At 37.6% G+C, this 12693-nt stretch overlaps 1 protein-coding gene across 3 annotated transcripts in view; it reads right to left on the minus strand.

The window, feature by feature from the left end:
* Herc4 (HECT and RLD domain containing E3 ubiquitin ligase 4) overlaps positions 1-12693 on the minus strand; it is a 31166-nt gene that overhangs the window by 10667 nt on the left and 7806 nt on the right. For all 3 annotated transcript variants that reach the window (XM_065365217.1, XM_065365216.1, XM_065365218.1), the window contains 5 exons: positions 10696-10870; positions 10365-10465; positions 1906-2196; positions 1278-1361; positions 955-1134 (listed from right to left, as the gene is read on the minus strand). In XM_065365217.1, the coding sequence (XP_065221289.1) occupies positions 955-1134; positions 1278-1361; positions 1906-2196; positions 10365-10465; positions 10696-10870 (831 nt within the window). The remainder of the gene's footprint in view (positions 1-954; positions 1135-1277; positions 1362-1905; positions 2197-10364; positions 10466-10695; positions 10871-12693) is intronic.

The raw sequence follows: 12693 nt of genomic DNA on the forward strand, positions 1-12693 counted from the left end.
CCCTTTAAGAAAAAAGTTATTCCGGAGGATCGGCGGGGGTGGGGGGTGCAATTACTCCTATTGTCATATGCCGGACTAATAACGAAATAATGAAAATTTATAGTCGTTTTCACATCGTTCGCGAACGATTTGCTCGAAAAATGAGTCATTTGTTCGTATACAACTGAATCATTCGACTTTCAGCGAATAATATCAGAATTTTTTTCCAACCAAACGAAAACGAACAAAACAATTCATTCGATTCGACAACTCGTGTTCATTTCGTTCGCGAACGATTCGCTCGAGAAAAAAATGACTCACTTAATAGAATCAGTTCAGAATAAACGAGATAGAAATTTAAACAAAATAAAATTCAAAACATTTCTAATAATGCACTGATCCTGATCCTTAAATTTTTCGACGTTCGTGAATGATTCGTTTCAAGAGCTGATTCACTCGTTCGCAAACTTATAGACATGTTGAATATATCGCGACTTTGAATAAAAAAATCTGATACTACGAAATAATGAAAAATTGCAGTCGATCTACGCCTTATTTTCACATCGTTCGCGAACGATTCGCTAATATGTACTACGATTCATTTGTTCGAATACACAGAACCAGGTCATTCTAATTTCAACTAGGTATAATTTTACAACAAAATATTTTTTACGAAAATATTTTTCTCAGCATAATTAAGTTTCCATTTTTAAACGATTCGGTTAAAAAAATGACACTTTCATACCTATCCACTAACTTTCGCTCACTAATAGGCAATAATAAGTAATAACCTTGGTACGATTGAAAAAAAATCAGTCCAAATCAAATCACAAACCCACCAAATGCATCACTCTCACTCCCTTTGCACATTACATGAATTTCTCAGTTCACAAAAATGCAATGTCGCCATTTTAAAAAAAAATTCTTCCAAATTTTCAGCAATTACACTCTTAGAAGAATCTGTATAGTACATACCCTGAGAGGTTTCTTCAAATCGGTCGTATCGTAAATGGAAAGCTCGCGTATGGTATCTTGTACGATATTATCCCGAGAAACGTGAATATCTAAAAACTGACTAATCGCCGTTGGTCCACTGGGCTCGAATAACGTCCTCATGACGGCTCTCTGTATCGAAGTTTCAACCGCGTTTTGCATCTATCCAATAAACAAAACACATTCGTCGAAAGGTTAATACACTCTCAAAAAACACGCATTCGATTCATCTGACGACAGCGACAGCGCGATGTTATGTCAACACCATCGTCTGCTTCTTCTAAAACGTCACCGTTCGAACTCACCTGCATATGTTGATCAGTCAGCAACAACGTAGTCTTCGCTTCCGTATCGAATATGAAGGGAAAATCGCAAAAATAATACTTACTCTGCGAACAACAAACACGCACGCATAAACGGAATGCATAAAATAAAAAATCAAACAGGTAAGTAAAGAAAAAAAATCAAAACAACGAAAACAATAGTACGAGAGACGGGGGCCGAGGGTTTCATAACCTAACGATCTCTTGGCATTTCTGGTACCTTCGCACATCCATTACTATGCTAATCTATCCAACCAAACACCCTCCCCTTTTTCGGTCAGTCGCACCTTACGTAATAAATATGGAAATTTATTCGCTCGATGCGTCGAGCGAGATAATTGACTCCTGCCTGGATCGTCCTTAAGTATACATTTATGTAACCATGCACAATAGCATCATCATCGGTTCATCGTATCGTATCGTCGTCTTCGTCGTCGTCGCTTCAATTCATCGCTCGCATGCGTAGTAAAATTCGAAAGCAATCTATCGTTTTCGAATATCGTGTGTTTGACAATATTACATATTATACCCTTATAAAATAATGTAGATACGACATTCGAAAATTCACCAACGCGAAGTGTGTTGTACTCGTACGTAGAAAATCAAATACCTTAGGCTCTCCTTTAACCCATCTCATATAATCTACGGTTATATTAACGTGTTCAGACAGCTCGGGTACGTAAAAAGCATGATATGGTACTCGACATCCGCCATGTTTCTCGTACGCACTCGTGCTAGACGTGGGAGTCGACGAACGATCAGCCGTTGATACGATTCTGCCGCTGGTATCGGAGCTATTACTACTCGATATGTTTCGGTTAGCCATACATTTATTCAAAGCGTTCAATTTGGAGAGTACTTCCAACGATACGGATAGCATCGAATCCCAGCGTAATAATTCCTGCAAAATAATACAGAAAACAAAAAAAAATTCAAATAATCGATCGATAATTATTCATAAATTCGAAGAATAAGTTGAATGCTCCTCGAAGTGGGAATTCAACGAGAGGTGTTGACCTATGATTTCGGCGATATTTTTCACAAGGGAATCCCGTATCGTATCGCGATTCTCGCAATTCGAAACGTAGGGAAAGCTTATTGTTAGACGAGTCCACCTTCCTCCCTCAACAATGAGCAGGAAGTGGGATCAGAGAGCGCTCACCTCCGAAATAAACACGCGAAAAATAACGAAAATTATAGCATCAACTCCGTCGAATCCGAATTTCACCATTTTGAGCCATTCTGGAGCCTCCAGCGCGATTTTCGGTTTCTCCAGAATTTTAAAATTTCTCCAGAAACCGTGAAAATTGATTTGGACTGTTGAATATCGAGTTCCGACTAATTCTCGACCTATTTAACGAGTTTATTTCGGGTGCATTTTTGCTCATTAATTCAAGGCAAAAAATTGAAAAAAAACACAAAAATTTGTTGATCTTACGAAAATTTTTGAAATTTCCACGAACTACTGTATTTTCTCTAAAACCAACTCCCTCCCTCCTCCCCTCGCAATCCAAATACAAATTTTTACCATTTTTGGGCATTCTGGAGCCTCCAGTGGAATTTTCGATTTCTCCAATATTTCTAAATTTCTGCAGAAGTGATGGAAATTAATGTGAAAATGACTCTAAAAACGTGCAGATAACGAAATTCTGAAAAATGGAAGCTGACCCCTCCCCCTGACCTTTTCTATTGGGGTTTGATGAATGACGCCGGTGCTTGAAAAGATTGTTTTGGAGTCCTCGTGCATCGAGCAAAATTTATTCGTGCTTTTATCACGAAATGCAGTTTGATTGATGTTTGCCACTGGACTGTATTTGTTTTTACCTACGTTTGAGGCTCCAAAATGGAAAATTGTCATTCTCCTAGGTTTTCAAGTTCGTTGCTTGAAATTTTATTTTTTCCAAAAATGTTGATCTCGAAAGTCCAAACACAAAAAGCAATTTTTGCAATATTTTGATTTTTTTGAGCACGTTGCACCGATTTTTGAGCTCCACAAAAAATATACAATACACCTTAGGGTGTAACTAAATTTTTGAAAAAATTTCGTCAAGAGTACCCTCCTCGTTTTTTTTCAAGAATTTTAGAAATTTTTCACCCCCCCCCACCCCCCCAAAACTTTTGATGTGAAAATTTCAAAAATTTTCCAACTACCCCTTCCGGAGAACAAGAATTTTGAATTTTGAGCACGAATGGGCATTGGGTTGAGTGAAGGTCGAATCCAAATTTCACCGTTTTTGGTCATTCTGGATCTGGAGCCTCCAGCGGAACTTCTGATTTCTCCAAAATTTCTCCAGAAGGTGTGGAAATTAATATAGTCTGCTAAAAATAGGTCAAGGGAAGGTCAAATCCAAATTTCACAATTTTAGGTCATTCTGGATCTGGAGTCTCCAGCGGAATTTCCGATTTCTCCAAAATTTCTCCAGAAGGTATGGAAATAAATTATAGGCTGCTAAAAATAGATTAAGGGAAGATCAAATCCAAATTTCACCATTTTTGGTCATTCTGGAGTCTCCAGCGGGATTTCTGATTATTCCAAAATTTCTCCAGAAGATGTGGAAATTGATATAGGCTGCTAAAGATAAGTTAAGGGAAGGTCAAGTCCAAATTTCACCATTTTTGGTCAATTTGGAGCCTCCAGCGGAATTTCCGATTTCTCCAAAATTTCTCCAGAAGATGTGGAAATTGATATAAGCTGCTAAAAATAGGTTAAGGAAAGGCCAAATCCAAACTTCACCCTTTTTGGTCATTCTGGAGCCTCCAGCGGAATTTTCGATTTCTCCAAAATTTCAAAATTTCTCCAGAAGGTGTGAAAATTAATATAGACAGCTAAAAATAGGTTAAGGGAAAGTCAAATCCAAATTTCACCGTTTTTGATCATTCTGGAGCCTCCAGCGGAATTTCCGATTTCTCCAAAATCTCTCCAGAAAGTGTGGAAATCAATATAAGCAGCTAAAAAAATAGGTCAAGGGAATGCCAAACTCAAATTTCACCATTTTTGATCATTCTGGAGCCTCCAGTGGAATTTCCAATTTCTCCAAAATCTCTCCAGAAAGTGTGGAAATTAATATAAGCAGCTAAAAATAGGTCGCCTCGCGAGGGCACAGGTTGTTGTCGCTAGAGGTAGTCTCTAGGTAGTAGCTCGGATCATCAAAAGGAGCCAGTCCCCGAGGACAGATGAGAAGGCGAAGACAAAACCAGGGGTATTCTGCGCGTCCACGTCGTGCGGGGTGGTAACATGTTGCTGTTCGATGGACTCGGAATCGATAAACATGGCCAAAGCAGAATTCTCCAGTTGGTGGAACGACGGGGAGGAGTGGCAAGCTGAAGGCCAAACCTCTACATAAATACCGGATTACAAACAAGAATGCATAACAGCTGCAGAACACCAACAACTCACTCGTTCCAGCCCCAGGGAAGCTCAAGGGCTTCAGAGTGAGAAGGCGAATACCAGCGCCTAAAAACTGGCACATTCAGCTAAGGGAGCAAACCCCAACAGAAAACCATGGTGGAAGGCAACGGGAAACCAACACCATTATATCTCCCTAGAATTATATGGACATCAATTCAGCAATGGCCCTAAGTCTCCGTCAGGCTGATCCTCATCCGCCAAGGCAGCCGGATAGGGTGCTAAGAATACGCAGAGTTAAAACAAGGTGGAACAACATCAACGTCGCAACCTGGAACGTACGAACCTTGTATAAAATTGGACAACTTGCCAATGTAATCAAGGAAGCCAGGAGATTAAAAATCGACGTATTAGGAATAAGCGAGACCCGATGGACTGGAAATGGCAGAAACCGGGTAGATAAGGATTATGAAATGATCTACGCTGGAAAAGACACACACGAACTAGGTGTGGGTATATTAATACATACCAGAATCAGCGATAAAATCAGTGCCATAATTCCAAAATCAGAGAGGATAATATTTGTGAGATTGGAGGTCAAGCCAAAACCAATCGTGATAATTCAAGTTTATGCGCCAACAGCAGAAAGCAGTACAGCAGAAATCAATAACTTCTACAATGACCTAGAAGAAGTAATGAACTGCTCAAAAAACAATGATGTTGTGTTTTTGATGGGAGACTTCAATGCCAAAGTTGGGAATGATCATGGTAGCCAAGTGGCAGGGAAGCACGCACTTGGAGAGCAGAATGAAAGAGGAGAAATGCTCGTAGAGTTCGCAGAAAGACACGATCTAATAATATGCAATACCTGGTTCAAACAACATGCAAGAAGATTATACACATGGGTCAGTCCTGGAGATCGAGCCAGAAACCAGATAGATTACATTCTTGTAAAAGGAAGATTCAAGAACATAGTGAAGAATTGTCATACATATCCTGGTGCTGACTGCAACACTGACCATAAGCTACTGGCTGCAAAATGCCAGATAGTCATGAAGAGCCAGAAGAAGAGCAAAGAACAATACCAACAACTTGACATTGCAAAGATCAAATCAAAGCATGTGCAGAAGAAATTCCGAGAAGAACTGGAAAAACAAAAGGAAGACAAGTTGGAAGAAGAACAAGGTATTGAAGAAAAGTGGCAAGAATGGAAGCGAAAGGTTAAAACAGCAGCAGAAAAGTCTATTCCACTCAAAGATAAAAGAAAACATAAACCATGGATAACTCAAGAGATACTGGATCTGATGGAAGAACGAAGGAATGCAAACAGACCAAGTAGTGAATATGTTAGGTACCAAGTCCGAAATTGTACAATTCGGGGTTGGTACAGCCAATTTTGTACCATCTCCGAAGTGTCCGGACCAAGCGTGGATATTATTTTTTTGTCGGACTTGGTTTGTACCATGCCCGGAGGGTCTGGACAAAGTGTTCGACTTGGTACAATTTGTGTTGTGCAAAGTCCTAAATGTAGTTTTATAATGAATGAATTCGAATTTTACATCCCTTTATTCCATAAATATTGAACCGAATAAAAGGAAATTTAAAGATGACTCTGAAATACACTTCAGCAAAATTTTCGGATGCTGAAATTAATTTGTTGATTTTTGGGGAATTTTTAAAGATTCAAATATTGCTATGCTCATTTCTCAAGAAAAAAAAACTCTCACGCATTGAGCGTGAGAAGACCGACTTTTCGTAAAATAAAAATTTCTTACGAACGAATTGATTCACTTTTATTTAAACATTCATTCGCGAACGAACTGATTCGTATAAGTGACTCGTTCGTGAACGAATCGATTTGTACAAGTGACTCGTTCGCGAACGAATCGAATCATACAAGTTAATCGTTCGCGAACGAATCGATTCATTTACTCAATTTTCGATGAATCATTCACGAACGAATTGAATTACTTTTTCTGAATCATTCGCGAACGAATTGACATTTGTTTGTGAATCATTCACGAACGATTTGATTCGTATTAGTGACTCATTCGCGAACGAATTTATTAATAAATTAAAGAATTGATCGATTCGTTGGCGAATGGTTCTTTCAAAAAATTGATCAATTCGTTCATGAATGATTCACAAAAAATTGAGGGTCGTATTAGTACTTGATAGGAATCGAGCAAACCTAGTGAGATTTCCAGATTCATCGAAATCAGTTCAGCCTTTGCTGAGTAATTAAATTTTATGTGCAAATTCACCTCATTCGGATTTTTCACATATGTACGAGTACTTAAGTATTTAAGTAATGACTTGGCACACGAATTCATTTAAAATTGAACTTAAAAAAAAATTATTTCTCAGGAACGGTTGAACCGATTTTGATGAAACTGTGCGAAGCGAGGGCAGAATATAAGCTCTCGAAAATTCCTAATTCAAGAACTAAATAATTGGCTTATCCCTATAGGTACTTATATTATTTTTAGATGCAAAAAGATAATTTTTCTGGTTTTAAGATTTGAAAAATTTGAAAAATAAATTTTGAAAAATTTCAGTTTTGGAATAATAAAATAGGTAAATGCGAGTGCAAAAGCTTTTGAAAATTTATAAATCAAAAAATAAAACGCCTTCGTTTTGTACTTGAATAAAATGTCAAGGTTTGAATTTTTGAATAAAGGCATGAAATTCGAATTCCTTCATTATAAAACTTTATATCGGACTTTGCACAACACAAATTGTACCAAGTCAAACACTTTGTCCGGACCCTCCGGGCATGGTACGAACAAAGCCCGATGAAAAAGTAATATTCATGCTTGGTCCGGACACTTCGGAGATGGTACAAAATTGGCTGTACTATCCCCGAATTGTACAATTTCGGACTTGGTACCTAACAAATACACAGAACTAAATCACAAGATCATGGGAATGTGCAGAATAGCCAAAAATGAATGGTATGAGGAGAAGTGTCGAGAAGTAGAAGAACTGGAAAAAAGACACAACTCTAGAGAAATGCATACCAAAGTGAAGCAGATGATGGCTGCCCATAAGAAAAGGAGAAGTGGAATAGCATACATGCGAAGAAAAGACGGAAAGTATTGTGTTAACAATCAAGAAACAGAAGAGGTCTGGATCAGCTACATACAGGAACTGTATGGAGATGACACACGTCTGGCTCAAATGGAAGTTTCATCCACAGAGGAGGCACCACGAATCGAAATGTGGGAGCTGAGAAATGCGGTGAAGAGAGCCAGAAACCACAAAGCAGTGGGGGAAGATCTCATACCAGTAGACTTGATTAAACATCTAACACCTGAGTACGAAAAAGAACTGCTGAAGATTATAAATGAGATATACGATGAAGGTACACTGCCTAAGGACTTCAAAGCAGTAAATTTTGTACCAATACGGAAGAAAAATAACTCGCAAAAATGCTCTGAATATAGAACCATCGCATTAATGAGCCATGCTCTAAAGCTACTACTATCCATCATAAATGCCAGAATTGAAAAGAAGATAGATGAAAATCTAAGCGAAACACAATATGGCTTTGTAGCAAAAAAAGGGACGAGAGACGCAATCGCCCTGCTGAAAGTGATCATCCAAAGAGCACTGAATGCAAACAGGGAAATTATTGCTTGCTTCGTCGACTATGAAAAAGCATTTGATCGTGTCAACCATGAGAGAATGCTGGAGATCCTGAAGAAATACAATATCGATGACAAAGACCTGCGGATAATCAAGAACTTGTACTGGGAGCAGAGCGCAAATATCAAGTTTGGAACTGAGTACTCGGAGAATAGATGTGGTATAAAGAGAGGTGTGAGACAAGGATGCCCCCTTTCACCTAGGCTGTTCAACGTGTATGCAGAAGAAATAATGAGAGAAGCGCGAATCAAACAAATGGGATTCAAGATCAACGGCAAGAGAATAAATGAAATAAGCTACGCAGACGACAAAGTGATCCTTGCTGAAACAGAAGCGCAGATGCAGAAAATGATCAACCAAATCAACAGTGCTGGATTAAAATATGGAATGAAGATAAATGCAGGCAAGACCAAGGTGATGAGATTTACAAAAGGAGACTTCAAGGAGGTCAAAATCAACATTGGAACCCAAGAAATTGAAAATGTAAATCAGTTCAGATACCTTGGAGCACTGATAAATAATGATGGCAGAGATCATAAAGAAATTAAATCACGGATTGGAATGGCAAAAAGCGCCTTTAACAACCTAGCCAATGTGCTGGGAAATCGAACAATGAGTCTAGCTCTGAGAAAGAGAATTATGCGATGCTACGTATGGACCGTTCTGAAGTATTCCTGTGAAACATGGACCATGAGTGCAGAATGCGAGAAGAAAATATCTGCTTTTGAGATGTGGTGCTATCGAAGGCTACTACGGATCTCATGGAAGGACTTCATCACCAACCAGGAAGTATTAGCAAGAATAGGAGAGGAGCGGAAAGTCGTAGTAGAAGATATAAAGAACAGAAAGCTAAAGTATTTAGCTCATAAAATACGAGAAAACGGTATTTTCATGCTAGCGGTACAGGGGAAAATTCAAGGAAGAACTACAAGAGGGAGGAAACGATCGGAGATGTTAACAACAAACTCACCGGCCAACTCTCCCTGTAAGACCCTGAAAGAAACCATCAGATACGCTAGAAACCGGCTGATATAAATGGAAGTATACGCTATCTCCTGTAAAGGAGCGCGACTACGACGACGACGAAAAATAGGTCAAGGGAATGCCAAACCCAAATTTCACCATTTTTGGTTATTCTGGAGCCTCCAGCGGAATTTCCGATTTCTCCAAAATGTCAAAATTTCTCCAGGAATGGAAATTAATTTAGACAGCTAAAAATAAAGTTGAAAATTATCCTCGACTTGTTTTAAGAGTTCATTCACACTTGAGCCGATTTCCAGGCGAACATCTCGAGTGCATTTTTTCAATCAGCCAAAAAATTGGAGAAAAAAAATTCCAAAAACTAAAAATGTTTTGTTCGAAGGGAAATTTTTGAAATTAGCGCCAAAAACTTCCCCTTACCCCTCCCCGCTGAATTCGAATTTCAACATTCGGAGCAATTTAGGGAAGCCTTCAGAATAATTTTCGCTTTTCCCAGAATTTCAAAATATCTCTAGAAGGCGTGGAAATTAATTCAAGTAACTAAAAATCGAATTGGAACTATGTAATCATCAATCGAAAGCGGCAATGTTTTCATGAATTTAAATCATTCGATAAAACGCGAAAAATAGCAGTCTAAACGCAGACGGAGATTCCGAAGGTCATTCACCTTTCAAGAACAACACGCAGGGCTTCCCAAACAATACCTTTTGTCAATTTCCGGAATAAACTCAACATCCAGTTGATTATTGAAGTCGAAAATCCCCCCTCCCCCCATCCTCCTCGAAAGATGAACTTCGCGTCGATAGATCAATTTCTGAATTGTCGATTTACGGGTTCTTGGGTTACTAAAAAATTGATGAGTTCAGAATGGAAGAATGAAGTTCAAAATTTGAGAATTTTCAACTCGCTGGGGCGATAACTTGAAGTTTTCAACTTTCTTCGTAGTCTTTTCCTTTCTTCGACGAATTTGAGAAAAATCATTGGACGAATTCGCGATTAAACCTTCGTTGAAGTGAATAGGTTGACATCCGGGTCAGGTTCTAGGCATATCGAGTCAGATAAGATACAAAATACATTAAAATTTGATATCTCACCTGAGACGGATCAAGCGTTTTCAGCTTATCAATGAGCACATTTTTGTAAATTAAGATCAGAAGCTCGAAATTCTCACTGTTTAGCGTTTTGTACCATTTTTCTGCAAAAAAAAAAAAATAATAAAATAAAATAAAATCTAAAATAAACCATACTTACGAATAACAACTTCAAGAGTATAAATAAAATAGAAACGGGAAAGCAGGGGTTCTCAAATAAAAAAAAATTGCACATCAAACGTGCTACAAGCCATTCTCAACTTTTCCAAAATTTAGATCCCTCAACACATATTCTACTCTCATTCTAAAACCAACCATAAGAGTTGATACCAACCTATTGTAGAAAACGTCTGTAGCAATCCCTCGCCGAAAGGAATTTGAAGAATGTCGCAATTCTTTGGATTTAAAAACTGATGATACAATGGTAAAATGAGATAAGCACGTGACGTTTCTACATCGATAGGCGTACTCGGAAAGCTCATCACCATCGTCGATATACAAGTTAAAATCTGCAACAACAACAACAAAAAATAAAATAAGATACAATTTCAACGATTAAAAAAGATACCGAACTATCAGCGTGATTTTATTTAATAAAAAACATTCGATTTAAAAAAAAATTAATTATGTAATCTCAAAAGTCAAAACGATCATTAAACGAATCCTCTACCATAATAATTAGGTGATTTGCACACGTGAATTTACGTTGTTTGTGACCAATTTCATTAATTTTTTTCGCAATGCAAATATTTGCACAGTATACTTATTTGAAATGCGTCTGCATCGATTAGAAAAAGGGGAAAAAATTATAACGAAGCTCGAGTATTCCAAGTCGATAATGTTTTTATTCATGAAGAAGAATTTTCAATCGCGAATTTTTCGGCGAACAAAAATGCAAAACGAAATATTAAACGATGGTGCGTAGTTCTGAGAAAAACCTTCTAAAAACCCAGCGCCAGTTTTACTAATCGATGCTTCGAATTGCAAGTCAAATTTTGGCACAATTCAAGATTCAAGAAGACTTCAATTTTTTTCCTCAAAGACCTTCATAAGCAAATTTATGTACCCTGAAATTTTCGATCCGGACAAACGGTAATCGAAAAAGGACCTCAAAATACACCACCAGCAAAAATTTCAGCAGCTTGAATTCATTTTTTGAGTTTTGGCAAATTTTTGAAAATTTAAATTAGGTTATTATTTTATTGCTCATGGGGAAAAAATCAAAATTTGATCAAATTGATATAAAAGGCTGAAATTTGGTTTGAACCCTGTTTTCGACCTCCCAAATCGATTGGTGACTATTTCGAATCGTTCTGGAGCCTCCAGCGAATTTTTAGATTTCTCCAGTTTCTGAAAAAACGCTTTACGAAGAATTATAATCAAATTCAGCACCCATTATTCATAATTTACCACTTTTGCGACCCTTTCGATCGATTTAGATGCATTTTCAAAACATTTTAGAGCTTGTTCAAATCCAAAATTATTTCCAGCAATTATTTTTGAAAAAAAAAATTAAAAATTCATCGAAATTCGCTGGAGGCAATAATCGGCTCAGAAGGGGGGAAGGAGGGATCAAAAACAGACTAAACGCCAAATTTCAACTTTTTTCGTTCACTCATTCGCGAACGATGAATTTCATGTGTTCGTTTTTCCACAAAATAATCGTCGCCGAAGAAAATCTTAAACTTGAACTGGCACAAAAACATTTTGAAAATGTTTCTAAATCGATCGAAATGTTTACAAATATGATGAATTTGAATTCATAGATGCTAAATTTCATTTTCACCCCCCCCCCCCTCCCCCATTCAAGATTTTCTTTTTCAGAAACTGGAAAATTTGGAAATCTGCTGGACGCTCCAGAACGATTCAAAATCATCGCCAATTAACTCGGAAAAGTCAAAAATGGGGCGAAAACCAATTTTCATCCTTTTTCGTTCACTCGTTCGCGAACGATAAATTTCTCATTATTCCCAAAAAATTGCTACAGAAAATTTTCGACTTGAACTAGCACAAAAACACGTTGAAAATGTTTCTAAATCGATCAAAAGGTTCACAATGATAGTGAATTTGAATTCATAGATGCTGCATTTAATTTTTCATCCCCTCCCCCCTTCAACTGGAAAATTTGGAAAGCCGCTGGAGGCTCCAGAACGATTCAAAAACATCATCAATCGACTTGAAAGGCCAAAAACAGGGTAAAAACCAAATTCCATTTTTTTTAATTCTTTCACTCGTTCGCGAACGATGATTTTATCATTATTTCCGAAAATAAATTGCTAGAGATGAATTTTGGATTTGAATTGAGACCAAAAAAATTTCGAAAATGTACCTA

Source organism: Planococcus citri, chromosome 5 (genome assembly GCF_950023065.1).
Source record: "Planococcus citri chromosome 5, ihPlaCitr1.1, whole genome shotgun sequence".
NCBI lineage: Eukaryota > Metazoa > Arthropoda > Insecta > Hemiptera > Pseudococcidae > Planococcus > Planococcus citri.